Here is a 17,624-nt window from a genome sequence, read left to right as displayed (position 1 = left end):
GAGAATGTGAAATGGTACAACAGCTTTGGAAAACAGTTTGTCAGTTCTTTATAAAGTTAAACATACACTTAACATGTGACCTAGCAAATCTGCTTATAGTTGTTTACTCTGAGAGGTTTGGAAATGTATATCCATATAAAGACATGTAAATGAATATTTGTAGCAGCTCTATTCAGAATAGCCCCAGACTGGAAACAACCAATGTCTTTTAACAGGTGAATGGATAAACAAATTGTGGAATATTACTCAGGAATAAAAAAGGACACTCCCCTGATGCATCTCAGAAACATTGTAATAGCAAAAGAAGGCAGATACCAGAGAGTACCTACCCTGTGATTTTTAAAAAATATTTATTTATTTACTTGAGAGAGAGAGAGAGCGAGAGAGTGCACAGGTGGGAGGGGGAGGGGGAGAGAGAATCCCAAGCAGTCTCCAGGTTGAGCATGGAGCCTGAAGTGGGGCTGGATCTCATAATGCTGAGATTACAACCTGAGCCGTAACCAAGAGTCAGGCACTCAACTGACTGCACCACCCATGAGCCCTTCCTGTGATTCTTTTTATATGAAATTCCAGAACAGGCACAGCTAATTTATAGTGAAAAAAATTGGATTGGTGGTACCTGGATTAGAAGGTGGGAGAGATTGACTGGGGACGGGCATGGGTGATAGAAATGTTCCATATTTTCATAAGGTGGTAGTAACATGGTGTTTACATATATCAAAACTCATTGAACTGGTTCATTCATCTTATTGTATGTAAGTTACACCTCAGTAAAGTTGATTAAAGTGAATTAAATACATTCTAATTTTTTAATTAATTTTATTTTTTTTAAGATTTTCTTTTTTTTCAAGTAATCTCTACACACAGGGCTCCAACTCACAACCCTGAGATGAAGAGTTTCATGCTCTACTGACTGAGCCAGCCAGGCACCCTGAATAAATTTTAAATTAAATAATTGAGTAGAAGGGGCACCTGGGTGGTGCAGTCAGTTGAGCATCTGACTGTTAGTTTCGGTTCAGATCGTGATCTTGGTCTCATGGGATTGAGCCCTGCTTGGGGATCTGTGCTCAGCACGGAGTCTGCTTGAGATTCTCTCTCTCTCTTACACACACACACACACACACACACACTCTCTCTCTCTCTCTCTCTCAAATAAACATACCTTTAAAAAAAAAACAACTCAATCGAGTAGGATATTACTTTGTATGATACTGTTTTGGTATTTTTTCCATAGCTAATGTTTTAGACTACATATGGCAGAAATAGATATAACTTAGAGTCATCCTTGGCTTTTATTTTTAATTTAATCTCAATTTTTTGGTATAAGGTAAAAATGAGAGAGTAGTAATATTCTTTGGTACTTTTCCTAGAACCTCTTTATTATTTTATTTAATAATAAAGGCCAGTTTTCATATATCAGCATATAAAGATGGTGATCAGTTAAACTGAGGTTTCTAATGTGCTCTGCGACCATCCACAATTCCTTAACTTTTTTGTTTTTTAGTTTCCATATTTACAGAAGTTTCCATATTTACAAAATGAGACCTTTTTACCTTTAAGGTTCTTTGAGGTCTAAACCTTTTTGATATCTCTTTGTGGAGTGATTTGTTGAAGTAATGATCTTCCTGTTTTCTTTTGGTTTTATAAAACCTAATAAAGATAGACCATTATCAACCTTCAAAACATGTTAAATTTTATTTTATTTATTCTTGACTTTGTTCCAACTAAGATTTTAATTGATAACAAGCATATAATAAAACAAGATAAAATAAATTGAAAACATGCATGAAAAAAGCAGAAATAAAAATAGAAAAGTGGCATAGAGTTAGGAGTGAGGTTCCTTTTCAAATTACATTCATGAGGTCCTCCTTGGATTTAATTTCAGTTCCCACTTCAATTATTTATTAGTTGCATGACTTTAGCCAAGTTATCAAACATTTTTATCATATATATGTATATAGTCATACATACTTGTAAGTTGAAGAATGAATAATAGATGTGTTTAGTGTCTAGAACATTACGGGTACTCAGTACTTTTTTTGCAAAGGGAGGAATTGAAAGACTTGGGTTGAAATTCTGACTTCAGCAACAACTGCCAGCTATGTCGCTTGCTAGTTGATTGATTTTGGACAAGGTGATAGTGTAGCATACTGTTAAAATTTGAACTCTAGAGCTAGACTCTCCTGGTTCAAGTACATGCTCTGCCACTTTTTCATTGTAATCATTGATCTCTCCCCTCAGTTTCAACAATATAAAATAGATATTTATAAAATACTTCATTGGCTGGAGTGAGGATTAAATAGATTAATAATTGAAAAATAAGGGGCGCTTGGGTGGCACAGTCAGTTAAGCGTCCGATTGTTGGTTTCAACTCAGGTGGTGATTGATCTCAGGGGTCCTGAGATGGAGCCCTATGTTGGGCTCCACACTCAGCGGGGAGTCTGCTTGAGATTCTCTCTCCCTCTGCTCTTCCCACCGCGCTCGTTCATGCACGTTCTCTCTCTCTCTCAAATAAATGAATACATCCTTAAAAAATAATTGAAAAATAGAACAGTATCTAATACTTAGCACTTACTAGATGTTAGTTGTTTTTATTACCTATGTTTTTCTTTTTTTAAAGTAATCTCTACACCCAGTGTAGGGCTTGAACGCATGACCCTGAGATCAAGAGTCCGCATGCTCTAGCAACTGAGCCAGCCAGGTGCCCTGAGCCTCAGTTTCTTTTTTCTTTTCTTTTTTCTTTTTTTTGGACATTTAAAAGCTTCTATTAAAGTATAATATACATCCAGAACATATCTTAAATGTTCAACAATCCCTACCAGAATACACTTATGTCCCAAGCACCCAGATCAAGAGGGAGAACCTTACTAGGACCAAAAGAAGCCTCCCTGATGGCCTGTTTTGGTCCTGCCATTACTGCCCCTCAAGGATCACACTATCCTGACCTATGTTAGTTTTGCCTGTTTTTTAAACTGTGTTCAAATGAAATTATGTTGGATATAATTTCTTGAGCCTCAGTTTCTTCACTGTGAACTAGAATAGCTCAGAGTTGTGAAAAGGAATAAATGAGACAATACTCAAAGTATTTAGCATAGCACCTGGCACATATCACAAGCCACTAATCACTGATCATTTTGTTATATATTGTCTAAAGATAAGTCATGAATTTAGTTCTTAGCTTTCAAGTAGCTAATAGTGAAGAGAGAAAGACAGCCATTTAAATGATTCACAGTTTCCAAGATAAAATAAACCAGTTGTTAGAAAAACAACATGCTCTCTAGAGAGTGCTCTAGAGTCTGTCTTGTGGGTTCTCATGGAGAAAACATCTTAGAGTGTCTTTAGTAGTACCTTTAATGTGAGCATAGTCAAAGTAATTTATAAAAGTGGCTCTTTGGGGTCCAGTTTGATGTGATGTAGGTATATAGCTCTGTGATAATCTGGCTTAATTCAGGGATAGACTTTGAGAAATTAAAGGGTTGGATTGACCTTTAGGAATTTATCTTCCAATGTTTTTTCTTTTCTGTGCTTTTGAAATGGCAGTAAATGAAGCTGGCAGTGGTAGGGGATGCTAATACCTTGCATATTCTAGTGGTAACTTTCCTCAAATTCGGGGCTGTTAGTTTTGAAAAAATTTGTGCTCCACTTTGTTAACTTTTAAACTTACATGAAATATTTTAAAACAATGAATTTGTAATTGAGAGATGCCAAAGTTGACATTTTATTTTAATGCTCTTTTACAGAAGTCATATAACAGTTAATTTTTCCTTAGTATTAAAATTCATTTGTAGCATACTGTCCAAAAATAAGAAATTTGGAACATCTTACCCTTATTTACTATTTTAAATGCTCTATACCTTCTCCCCACCATGACTAAGAAAATAAAAATAAGTAAAAATATGACTTTCAGAAAGACGTAGGACTAAAAGTAACAAATCTTACTTACAAAGGCTATCTGGGGAATGCATTTAGAATTGAGAAGAAAATAGCCCTTTGGATTTAAAAGCTAGAAACTGAGCTCTACAGCTGGCAGTGTGACATTAAATCTTAGTTTCCTGATCTGCAAAAAAGGGATGCTACACAGTAATTCACACAGTATTTGTTAGAACCAAATTAAATGATAGATGTGAGAGTATTTGAGTAATCCATTATAAAAATGTAATGTGTGAAATTAGCCGAAATAAGTCATGTGCAACCTAGACTTTTTCAAAAGTTAGAATGTTTCCATAATTTGATCTTAGGAAAAGTTCAGATGAAATGAAAGTTGGACATGAGAGAACTATTCTGTATCTGGAAAGGGTGGGTTCTTCTGAAAAGGGAAGGTCTGTCAAGGACATCTGAATATGTGATCTCTCTACTAACAGCTAAATTAGCTCTAACATACTTTAGGAGTATGGTTGACATGTTTGAAATTTGTTATGAATATGTAAGCCAAGATGACCATAGCTATTATAGCCATGTTCCAAAATTTATTCATATAAGTAATGTATATAAAATATATAATAAGCACACACACATTTTCTTTCAGAATTTCAGAGAACAAAATTAGAAGAAAAAGTATATTATTCTATAGAAATGAACTGCTGCAGGTTTAAGGTTCATTGTGTGAAATCCTCATTTACTGTGAATATGCTTTTTATTTGAAAGAAAGTTTTCAAGATTTTCAGATTATAATTTAGCCTTTGGATATCATTATGATTTGGTTCCCTTTGTAGATCATTTATGGCAGATGTTAAATTTTATGCTATTTTCCCCTTTCTTCCTGAAAGATTTTAATGTGCCTCCACATTATTTTTTTTGTTGAGATTTTTTTGGTTAAATATGAACAGATTTTACCGCTTGCCTAAAAAAACCATAAGTAGAACTAAACACTTAGCAAAAAAAAAAAAAAAAAAAGTCAGTTAATATATATTCTAAAATCAGATATATGAGAATATCTCAGACTAGTGGAGTTTATGTTATGTCTGTAGCATTCAACTGTGGGAAGTACAAAAATGAATGTCAGAGATGAGAGCCTGCCAGTGAGTGTCTCAGCATTTCATAGACACATTAGTAATTCTAAAATAAGCTAGACATTTGTCAGTGCTGTAGGCCAGTATGATCGAAATTCTGTGGGAAAGGCATTGTAGAGGGGAGGAGAAATTATTTCTAACCAGGGGAAAGGTTTCTTTGGGGGAGAGTGGGATTTTTACTGGGCCTTGAAAGGATTGGGCTTTAGGAGACAGCTATGAGGAAGAATGACATTTTAGGCGAGAGAAACTTGAGCAAGGCCTCTAAATGGAGGAAGTACAAGGTGTGTTTGGAGAAGGGTGAGCAGAACAGTTTGGCTAGAATGTGAATATTGTGGATTGAAGTAGTGGAAGGTGGGGCTTGAAGTGGTTTGGGGCTAGACTGTGGAGGGCTTTGAGTGGCAAGCTGAGAAACCTGGATTTTAGCACATTTTCTTTTGTATTAAATTTCAGCAATACAACAATTATTAGTCCCCTTACATTGCTATGAAATGTTTGACAAAAATCTGAGAGCATGCTCCATATGGTCTTAGAAAATTCTTTCAGTAGCTTAGAATAGACTGATTCAAGCCTCACCTGCTCTGAAGTGAACATTTGTTTAGCACCTGCTGTTGGCTGCCCGCTGCATTTGGCACTTGGGAAGAGAAGGTTTAGCCTGTGAATATCAGTTAATGATATAGTTGTAGAGACAGAAGACACATGAAACTGAAGAAAGTTCATAAAGCAGCAGTATCTCATTTGCTTTGTTAATTTAGAATCTTGCTTCAGTTTCCTTCTCGGGTCATTGTTAGCATAAATGTATTTAATGCATTCATTCCATATAGGTAAAAGGTTAGGCAGCTATTAGAAGGCATTTTCTGCCTTATCATTTGGAAATGTTATAAACCTCAGGTGAGAGTCATTGGGATGATTCTGCCATCATCTGGACTGGTGGTGTGTTCAGAATAGCCGCGAGTGTAGACAGGAGCCATGATGGAAGCCATTTCGAGGCCATGCACAGCGTATGTGCTCTAGTTCTCAAAGCCAAGTGAGCATTCCATAACAACAACAGGACTTTAAAGAGGAGTTGATGGGAAATGCTTTTCATAATTAACACAATGGGTAGGTGATTTGATGAATGACTTTTCTAACTTACAAGATGAGTGTTCCCTTATAATCTCTGTAGAATGGGTAGCTTTTTTTTTTGGAGTTCTCTCTTTCTGATCTTTATGAGGATGACAGTATTGTATATGCATACTCCTAACTGTGTGTAGTAACATCCCACAGGGTATGAAGCACTTGTAACCTTAATGTTTCACACTCCTGGCCTGGAGAAGTCAGAGCAAAGTTGAAGGAATTGCTCCTTCCCTTATGCACCTTGAGCTTTTCTGCCTCGGCAGCTTTGCTCAAGTTTTCCTTTTTATCTGGAGTACCCTTCTCTCTCCTTCCCTTTGGCTGTCTCTGAGCTGGTAACTTCAAAATGCCGTATGTTGCAGAGTGATTTCCTCATACTCATAGTTGATTTGAGATACATATATATACTGTTTTCATTTTGTTCTTAATGATTCCCTTAATGTTTTCTAAAAAATTTTTTATTTAATATTTAAGGTATGATTGCTTAGAATAAGTTCCCTTTCCTTTAGGATTAATCAGTTGTTTCAAATGCTTGAAACTTGATATGTAAAAAACAATATAAATGTATTGTTGTTATAATCGTAATGATTATCACATCTCAATTAATACCATCTGTTTCATCCTTATTTTTTGTTGTGTGGTTCTTAGGTTCAGAATTTAACATTACGCAGCCAGAAGTTGGGTGTATTATCTAGCTCACAGAATGGTCCGCCAAAAAGCACTAGTCAAACTCAGTCATTGACCATTTGTCATAACAAAACAACAGTGACCAGTTCTAAAATCAGCCAACGAGATCCTTCTCCAGAAAGTAATAAGAAGGGAGAAAGCCCAAGTCTGGAATCACGAAGCACGGCTGTCACCCGGACATCAAGTATTCACCAGTTAATAGCACCAGGTGGGATAAACTTGTTGAAAATAGTTGCATTATTCACTTTACTAGCAGGCAGAGCAAAACAGAAGATGTCTATTACTTGAACAAGAACAATACTTTTAAAACATTTTAAAATGTGAATTTCATGAGTTTAAAAAAAAATCAGTATTGTAACTTGAAAAAAGAGAAATCAAAGAGCCCAACAGCTAAAATAAATAATAGTAATAAAATAAATTTTTTTGGTTAATTGACATTTGATTAACATCTTCATTATGTGCTGGTCTTTCATTGTATTGGTAAAACCGATAGCTTTTATTTTTTATTGATTTACTTAATGATTTACTTTAATGATTTACTTAAAAAAAATTTTAACTCCCGTGTAGTTAATGTATGGTGTTACATTAGTTTCAGGTGCACAATATAGTGATTCAGCAATTCTGTATATCACTCCGTGCCTATCAAAAAAAAGGGTGCTCTTAGGGGCGCCTGGGTGGCGCAGTTGTTACGCGTCTGCCTTCAGCTCAGGGAGTGATCCCGGTGTTATGGGATCGAGCCCCACATCGGGCTCCTCCGCTATGAGCCTGCTTCTTCCTCTCCCACTCCCCCTGCTTGTGTTCCCTCTCTCGCTGGCTGTCTCTATCTCTATCAAATAAATACATAAAATCTTTAAAAAAAAAAAAAAAGAGTTCTCTTAATCCTCATCACCCCCCCATTTCACCTGTTTCTTCCTCCCCCACCTCTCCCTCACCAATCCTCTCCCCTCTGGTAACCATCTGCTTGTTCTCTATAGATAAGAGTCTGTTTTTTGGTTTGTCTCTTACTTTTTTTCCTTTGTTCATTTGTTTGTTAAATTCCATACATGAGTGAAGTCATATGGTATTTATCTTTCTCTGACTTATTTCACTTAGTGTTATACTCTCTAGCTCTATGTTGTTGCAAATGACAAGATTTCATTCTTTTGTATGGCTGAATAATATTTCTGTGTGTCTGTGTGTGTGTGTGTGTGTATTACATCTTTATCCATTCAGCTGTTGATGGACACTTGGGCTGCTTCCATAGTTTGGCTGTTGTAAATAATGCTGCAATAAACAGTGTTGCATATATCCTTTCAAATTAGTGTTTTTATATTCTTTGGGTAAATACCCAGTAGTGTGATTACTGGATTGTAGGGCAGCTCTGTTTTTAATTTTTTGAGGAACCTCTATACTGTCTTCCACAGTGGCTGCACCAGTTTGCGTTCCCACCAACTGTGCCAGAAGGTTCCTTTTTCTCCACATCCTCGTCAACACTTGTTTCTTATAAAACCTTTTAGTTAAAAAAAAATAATAATAATAAGATTTGCCTATAGTTTATTTAGTATGCTTTAGTGGAACAAAACTAAAAGCTCTTAAAGCACGTTTATTTTTTGCTTAAAGTTGTCATTAGTGAGTGGAGTTTACCACTTTCCAAAAATAATGATTTTGTATAATTATTTTTTTTACCATGTTGCTTTTTTTCCATCTCTGATTTCATCTCTGAGAGGAAGAGGTCAGGCAGTTAATAAGTCGTTTCCATTCTCATCCACCTTTGAATCCCACATGTGTTCCCTCTGCTATCCACAAGATAAGATCCTCTGCTTCATGGTTCTCATGCTGCAAATGTTGGGGCCATCCAGAGTGAGTTCCTTATCACCTCTTCTGTTCATCTCACAATTACTCAGTGTTGAGCTTTCTTCACTTCTAATAAGATAAGGAGTTATTCGTTTTCTACTTTAACGTTAATACTGTTTGTGTCATTGATTGCATCTTTTTTTACCAGCTCCTAACCTTCTCTTGTAGTTGTTATAGGATCTTTTGTCTCCCTTGTGCTGGATCCTTTCCTTTGCTTCTCAAGCATACTTGGATCTCTTCTATTTGTAATATATCTGCATATGTTTTTATTCTAGTCCAACTATTGTTTATTGAAAGTATGTGTGTGTGTCATGCACTGGGCTAGACACCACATGTTTAATTAAAAAAAAAAAAATCCTTCCTTGATTCAGCTTCCTCAAATAAGCACCTTCCTTCTGTCTTTTTATAACTCTATATTACTTTTTTTTTTTTTAAAGATTTTATTTATTTATTTGACAGAGAGAGACAGCCAGTGAGAGAGGGAACACAGCAGGGGGAGTGGGAGAGGAAGAAGCAGGCTCCTAGCGGAGGAGCCTGATGTGGGGCTCGATCCCAGAACGCTGGGATCACGCCCTGAGCCGAAGGCAGACGCTTAACAACTACGCCACCCGGGCGCCTCTCTATATTACTTTTTAAAAATTCATTTTATACTACTGAAGTCTGCTTTTTCTCTACCTAAACCTATTTCTCTTGCATGTTTCCTCTGTGCTAATATTGCTTGCATTCTCTGTAGTACCCAATCTCAGTGTCTTGGAATTGTTTGATTCCCCTAGTTAGAAATATCTCATCACTTTGAACTTGTATAGCGTTTTTATGCTTCTTTGTGGTCATTTTTCTTTTATAGTTATTTATATACTTACTGATCTTAGCTTTTCTACTGTATAGTAAGCTCTTTGAGAGTAGGATTATAATAATGAGCACTTACATGTCAGGTACTTACAATTATTAACTTCTTTAATCCTTTTTCAGTTTCACCTTTTCATCCTTTTATTTTGACAGCACTAAGTTGTGCCTTATATGTACTTACCTACAATAGGTGGATAGTAAATATTTGTTGGATTAACAGTTGATCTTTTTTCTATTAGAATTTTGGAAATTACAGTACAATTTTTTTCATTCATACCGATTGGGTATCACTGCTTGGAATTCTTAAATCTGAATCTTTAGAAAAGTGCAGTCTTTGTTGTAATATATAAATTAATAAATCCATTCATAGTATAGTGTGATGTGAATTCTTTTTGCTAAACATCTGTGTGCCTAGGTCCTGCTCTCTGTATGGCTTGATAACAGGATTTTTGTACTGTACTGTCCAGAGTATTTTCAGCCTCAAACCAGCCTCTGGCCAGCTTTGATAGGAGTCATTGTGGAGCAGTAGTGACCCACTGCACTTGATACGACTGCTCGGGACAATTTTTAGTGATTCTTATAGTTTTGATAGATTATAATGGAGGGTAGGTTAATTTCTTTCCAAAGAGAATGCTACCTTCAGATAAAGCTAGGACCTCTTGCAGGGTTAGTTCAAACAAGATCTACTTTTAGATTTTCAGTTCTCCTGCACTCCCAGTACCTGGTTCTAAGTCGACAATTACTTTTTCCCTTTTCTTTCACTGATAGTGTGATAGGATCCCTATAGCTGCCTTCATCTGATGGCCAATATTTTAGGTAGGTATGGAGGAGACCAGTAAGCTAAAACCATCAGACTCTCAGGACAATTGGAATTCCAAATTTAGATCTCTTAAGTGTATTAACCAAACTCCAGTTTCCCATGGTGTTGTTGATTAGAAATAAAACCAAATGAAATACCCTAAGCCACAAAAACCTTTGCAGTTACCAAACTTATAAATTCACTCAAGCCTTACACTGCAGTTATTCAAAGCAGTTTGTATCTTCTGGCTAGGCAATAGCTGGATTTTTCCACTCTTAGTTTTTCTGCTTTTGTTGGTGAGAAATTAGTCTGAAGCAAAGTTTTTTTTTTGGTTTTATTTTTTGATTTTTTTTTTTTTTTGAGATTCTTGAATTGGTAATTTATCCTATTCCTCAGTTAGAAAAATGCCTATTTATATAGGTCGCTCTCAAATATTAAAAAATCTACTGGTGTTCTGTAGTATAGATAATGGGTATGGTTATTGTTTCCTTAAATTTGTTTCTAGGGTGCTAAAATCATTTGGTTTTCTTCATTTCTTCTTGAATGTGTAGCTCTCATTTTATAGTTAATCTATTTTTAATATATAAAATAATGGTGAATTTTAACCATATGACTGGAAATTATCATGAACTGTATTTGAGTTCAGGTTTTTATAGCAGTTTTTAGGGCTTTTATGAAATTTGTTGGAAAAAAAATATACCACTTTTTGTAGACATTAATTTAATATGTAGTGAAAAGCCTATGCTAGTCTGCTCAGGCTGCCATAAGGGATATCATAGACTAGGTGGCTTAAACAGTAGAATATTATTTTTTCACCGTTCTGGAGGCTGAAAACCCAAGATCAAGGTCTGGCAGTGTTTGGTTTTTGGTGAGAGCTCTCTTCGAAGCTTGCAGATGGCTGTCTTCTTTCTGTGTCCTCAGGTGGCCTTTCATCTATGTGTCAGAGAGAGCTTTCTGATATATCTTCTTGTAAGGTCCCCACCCTTCTGACCTCATTTAACCTTAATTACTTCCATAGAGACCCCATTACCAAATACAGTCACATTAGGTTTAGGGTTTCAACATGTGCTTTTTGGGGGACTCAAACATTCAGTCTATAATAGGAACCCAGACTCAGCTGGGACTATGTGTTCTTTTACACCCAGGGCTGCCCCTCAATAGCCAGGTGATTTCAGGCAATGCACTTAACTGCCTAGTTTCCTCTACAGTAATATATTGGACTAATGTAGCACCCTGTCTACCTCATGGGGTTGTTGTAACTACTTAGTAAAATAATGTGTTTAATAATTTACAATAATATATAATTATTTAATAATGTATTTAATTGTAAGTAATTATATAAAGAGTTCTATGTATGTCGGAGATGATGCCAATCATAAATTCTCCAAATAAAGGCCATCCTGACAATAATAAAGGGTTTATTAAAATCAGAGAAGTTAACAAACATGGTATCATTCTCCAGAGCACTAGGACTTTTCTTATACAGGAAGTATTGTTTCAGATATCCTCACAATTATTCTCTAATATATGCTTGTCAGTCGGGCTTAGGGACTAATACAAAACATATAGATTCACTTTGGTTTCTCATCAAAGAAAAATTTAATTTAGGTGAAAGAGTATTAATTGAATACTATTGAATTATCAGCTCTAGAATATAAAAAAAGATTGCTTACTAACTAGAGCTGAGAAAGAAATTTTATTCCCATAAATATACCCATTGTACATCAAGAATATGGTATTTTAATTATAACTTAAAAATTGAATTAAATTGGGCTTTTGCTGTTATGCTGGCAAAACCTCTATTTCCCTATATGTAAAAGAAGAAAAATAATACCTACCTACTCCACAGGCATTTTGTGAGAACAAAATGAGAGAAATGTGAAAGCATCTTGTGCCCTTTGGAGGAAAGACACTCTAGGATTCTAAGATTTTGTTGAATGCTCTATAATATAGAGTCTTTATCAACACATTTATAAAGTGCTGACATAAAATTTTCAGCCTTCGTTTGAAGTGCTAGTTTAGTTATGCGAAACTTCCTTTGTTAGGTGAAATTTTAGACCTAATCTCTTTTTTTTTTTTAAATAAAATTTGTGGATATTTGTTGAGCCTTCTAAATGCTTCTCTTTTGAGATGTTAATCAGATGTTAATTTCCTTAAAGGATCTCCAGAATTTTAAATGATAACCAACCAAAAGCAAGAATGTTAAAAAAAAAAAAGTTATGTTTTTTATAAGGCCTTTGTCACAAATGTGGTTAACTATAAAAATAGATGCAAGATGTTATAGCTTTTATTTTAATATACTGAGATTAAGAAAAAAATTTTGCCCTCTCTTTAGACCTATTTTAAATGCATATAGCGTTTGTATGATATTAAGCAATCTTTTCACTTTATCTTCTTGTGAGCCCCATTTTCATTTTTATTTAGAGAGGATTTCACCAGCATCTCCCTCTGTGTAAACATACGCACTAGTATGCAGAAGAGGCATAATAATGGGACAACTATTTACTACTTGATTTTGCTAATTCTTGTAAATATTATCCCTGTTGTGAGTGACTCCTCTGTGGAAAAAACGGATACTGTCATTTGTAGATTACTGTAGAGTTTTTTTATTGTTTTTGTTGTTGTTTTTTTTTTGGGGGGGTGGGTCAGGGGGAAAAGTAAAACAAGATCCGATTGCCTCATTCTCTCTGCAAGCAAAACTAGTGTAGTGCTCTCCTGAATTTGGAATGGCCCCTGAAATTGTATTTCTTAGTTACAATAATTATTAAACAGTGCTATAGAATTCACACATGTGTTTTGCTTAGCTGAATTAACTTGTTATATAAGACATTTTCTCTTCCTGGGTCAAATAATACCAACTTTTCATCTTGGCTCAAATTTGGGAAAATAATTACATTGACTGTTAGTTGGAAGACTATTTAGACATAGATTAGAAAGTTATGAGACCTTTATTTTATGAATTTTGATATTGCATTTTTATGATTTTGAAGTTGTTTTTATAGATCTTATATTTGTTCAGGGATACTCCTCTTCTCCCCAAAGGAGGAATTCAGATGGATATACTTTGTTAAAAGTTAATGCAGATATTCTGGTGACCTCTAAAATTTAATAAGAATAAATCGTGTATATTTCAGGTTTATGAATCAATCGTTTTAGGCCGTTTTTCCTTTTGGAGCTTATCATAGTACAGTTTATTTCAGGAAGTCTTTATAGTTTTCCAAGGAAAAGTCGTTTGTCATTACATTTTCAGATCACTCTTATCTGGAAGACTTGTAAAAGATTTCTGGTGATTATAACTTTCTGATGTGAAGACTTTCCTCTTTTAGATTTGTTTATAAATTTCTATGCTATTTTTGGAAAAAATACTAATTGTCATTTTTTTCTCTCACAGCTTCATATCCTCCAATTCAGCCTCATCCTCTAATAAAACATCAGCAGATTCCTCTTCATTCACCACCTCCCAAGGTTTCCCATCATCAGCTGATATTACAGCAGCAGCAACAGCAAATTCAGCCAATCACACTTCAAAATCCGACTCAAGACCCACCCCCATCCCAGCACTGTATGCCACTCCAAAACCATGGCCTTCCTCCAGCTCCTAGTAATGCCCAGTCACAGCATTGTTCACCAATTCAGAGCCATCCCCCTCCTTTAACAATGTCTCCTAGCCAGTCACAGTCAGCACAGCAGTCTGTAGTGGTGTCTCCGCCACCGCCTCATTCACCAAGTCAGTCTCCTACTATAATTATCCATCCACAAGCACTTATTCAGCCACACCCTCTTGTGTCATCTGCTCTCCAGCCAGGGCCAAACCTGCAGCAATCCACTGCTAACCAGGTGCAGCCTACAGCACAGCTGAATCTTCCATCCCATCTTCCACTTCCAGCTTCCCCTGTTGTACACATTGGCCCAGTTCAGCAGTCCGCTTTGGTGTCCCCAGGTCAGCAGATTGTGTCTCCAACATCACACCAGCAATATTCAACCCTGCAGTCCTCTCCAATCCCAATTGCAACCCCTCCGCAGATGTCGGCATCTCCTCCAGCTCAGATTCCACCACTGCCCTTGCAGTCTATGCAGTCTTTACAAGTGCAGCCTGAAATTCTATCCCAGGGCCAGGTTTTGGTGCAGAATGCTTTGGTGTCAGAAGAGGAGCTTCCTGCTGCAGAAGCTTTGGTCCAGTTGCCATTTCAGACTCTTCCTCCTCCACAGACTGTTGCGGTAAACCTACAAGTACAACCACCAGCACCTGTTGATCCACCAGTGGTAAGCCCTTGGAAGCTCTTTGACTTTCTTGCTGAACTGAGAGTAAAAACGATTTTCTCCCACATTATGTTATATCGCTAGATCTAAATGCCTATGAATTTAAAAAGCTTGAAATTTCCATCTGTCAGTGTCTGACAAACATGCTGTATGGGCAAAAAAAAATAATGCCATTTGTTGTAGTATGATTGCATGCTTGATAATTTGTGATGGTTATTAAAGTCCCTCGTTAATTTTATTACTATTTAAACAAATCCATCTGCTATCTTTACAGAGTTGATTTTTTTTCCCCAAGGGAATGCATTTGAACCAGTGTCATCTGCACAAAGTTTTTTCTCTTAAGGTGATTATCCTTCATAGATCCCTTCTGTTGGCTTGTATGTTCTTAAACGTATGGTTTATCTACCTAACCCTTTTGGTTGTGTGCATTCTGAAGTCCTGGGCCTTTAGGGGCTTTGGTTTTAAGGTGGAGGTATGCTTGTATGATGTAATTTTGGGGTAAGATTATATTTTGTAATTAAATTTTATAAAAAAAGACATTTACTCTAGGAAAGAATCCAACTTTGCAAAAAACATTAACTGTAGCCCATCTTTTAGAATTATTAAAACTTATGATTTTTAAATTTCTTTGAAGAGAAAATATATACTTTAAATATTTCTCATTTAAAAAGCTAAAAAAACTGAGTGCATGAATTGAATACTGAGGATGAAAAAATCCATTGGCAGGAATAAAAGTTTTGAATAATTGAGATTATGGAGAAATTTATCAGAATAAACCTCTAGCAATGGTACATGTTGCCTAGAAAAGAAAATTAGCTTAAGGAATGTTTTTTAAAACGTTCTCTAAAAGACTTTTTAAATTTGTAAAATAATTTACAATAAAAATTGAAGTAAGTCTCTAAATGTTTAGGCAGAATGATCAAGTTAATAATTAATTTATAACTGGGGAAAGCAGTCTTCCCAAAGCAGGTTTCATATCAGATTTCACTGAAGGGATTTTATCACTTAAAGATTAATAACCATTAACTCAGGAAGGAAAGGAGTTTCAAAGTCTGTTCTTTAATGGGAAACATTTTGGTTTTTAGGATGCAAATTTGTAGATTCTTTATTCTTGTCCTCATTGATGTTAATAGACATAAAGAGATTGAGTTCCACTTCTAATTTACTTTTATTAAAACAGCCTGATAGAAAAAACAATGGGCTTCTAGAAATAAGTTTGTCATTCAATTCTTATGTCTCTATATCTTCTTTTAGATTTTTGAAGAACTCACAGTGGAAATTGTAACATAAAAACACAGGCTTCAAAGTGTACAGTAATTTCAAAGAATCAAATTTAAATTTATATTCGTTCTAGTTCAGTGAATTGGGTTTTAATAAGTAAAAAATAAAATTTCTTTATATGTCTTCTAATTTTCTAATTGTTTTTGTCAGGGGAAACTTTGGAGGAACGTATTTGGGATAGAAATATCAACATAAAAGCTAAAAAATTTAAGGTCTTGTTTGTTCTTGCTGTCCTCTCTTAAAAAAAAAGATTTAAAAAAAATTTATATTATCTCATTCTTGGAAGTTTTTGTTTTCCCCCATGAAAACAGTAACTTTTTCTGTTGTCACAGGTGTGGTCATACTTGCTATAGATGTTCCTGTGTTATCTTTCTTACCTTTTTCTTTGAGTACCATAGCCTATTTATTAAGTTACTGTGTTTTTCTTTTATTACCTTTGATCACATCTTATTTTTTTATCAAATCATGTTTCTTCATGAATTGCACATTTCTTCACAATTACTTGTTTGTTTCAAATATTTAAAGATAGCAGTATCTGTTTAACTTCTTAAGAATTGTGAAATTTTAAAAGATTGTGAATAATCAAAGTGTATTTTTAAAAAAATATATTTATAAAAGATACATTTATAAAACTAAAATTTTTCATTGACATTTGGGTATGATAAGAATCGTGAGAGTAGATAATTTAGAGCTAATAAATGTTCTACAGTTTGTTTAGGAAAGGGGGACAGATGGGACTAATGTGTTTTATTGAGGTAAGTTTGGCAGTCATTGCCAGTGTTAGAATAGTTGTAGTTATGAGCTAAACAGAAATTGTGTTGTACAGTCTCCTAATGATCTTGTGAGTAAAACCTCCATTTCTTTGCTTTATTCAATATTTTAGTTGTTGCACTTAGATTTTTTTATGCTGATGGTGCCAGATGTCTGTGACAGGTCTGTTTTTGCCTACTTCTTTTATTAACTTATTTTGCCTTTACATAGCAGATTTGAAAGAAAGTGTGTGTAGTTAGGCTTACCTATAAAGAATGACAAGTATTTTATAATATTCTTTGATGGATTATTTCAGAATATGCTGCTAATGTTATTATAACTCTTATCCTTTAAAACTCTTTCGTTATTTTTTAAAAACCAGAATTCTGTGCACGATCAAACTTTGATTCCTTAAAAGCTACTATAGTAGGTGCTTGAAAAACTTGTGAACAGCATTAATGTTACAGAGAGAATTTCAACATTTTGAGAAAAGATAATATCTAATAAGGGAATGTTACACAGATACAGTTGAACTGGTTGATAAAACCATACTTGTCTAATTACCTCTGAATCAACATCCCTACCACTGCCAAATTAAGGTAATCACCACGACAGCAGATGTCCCTCACTAGAAAAAAAATTTTTTTTTTTCCTTTAACCCCCAGGACATTTCTTTTGGATGACTTTCCCTGTATTGGACATTATTGCCATTTAAAAAAGTTATCATGTGAACAGATACTAGCAGCTATCATGGTTGTGCTGTACGATATGTACAATAATAAGCAACTGTTTTTACTTCAGGGGATCCAAACATGAGGCAGGGAATCTCTTGGTGAAACAGATTTCCAGATGCAGGGTTCGGAGCAAATAACTTTTAAAAATGTAGTCTACTCAGTTATCAGATCACAGTTCTGGATATTATATTTGGTATAAAATTATCAGTAACTGGAAGATTCTTAAAATTTTTTTTTTTTTTTTAGGATTTCTAAATTTTTAAAAAGACAAAGGAAAAGACTGTTTTTTTTTTAAAGATATTTTATTTTTAATAG

General features: G+C 34.9%; 1 protein-coding gene across 8 annotated transcripts in view; it reads left to right on the top strand.

Moving 5' to 3' along the window:
• Nucleotides 1-17,624, top strand: part of PHC3 (polyhomeotic homolog 3) — a 77,772-nt gene that overhangs the window by 25,062 nt on the left and 35,086 nt on the right. For 5 of the 8 annotated variants that reach the window (XM_087861386.1, XM_045788623.2, XM_045788621.2 and 2 more), the window contains 3 exons: nucleotides 6,768-7,014; nucleotides 13,676-14,547; nucleotides 14,840-14,887. In XM_087861386.1, coding sequence (XP_087717512.1) covers nucleotides 6,768-7,014; nucleotides 13,676-14,547; nucleotides 14,840-14,887 — 1,167 coding nt within the window. The remainder of the gene's footprint in view (nucleotides 1-6,767; nucleotides 7,015-13,675; nucleotides 14,548-14,839; nucleotides 14,888-17,624) is intronic. The other 3 variants (XM_087861387.1, XM_087861385.1, XM_045788622.2) reach the window with 1 other exon arrangement.

Source organism: Ursus americanus, chromosome 4 (genome assembly GCF_024610735.1).
Source record: "Ursus americanus isolate L20-20 chromosome 4, mUrsAme1.1.p, whole genome shotgun sequence".
Taxonomy (NCBI): Eukaryota; Metazoa; Chordata; class Mammalia; order Carnivora; family Ursidae; genus Ursus; species Ursus americanus.
This window is presented reverse-complemented; position numbering and strand designations above follow the sequence as displayed.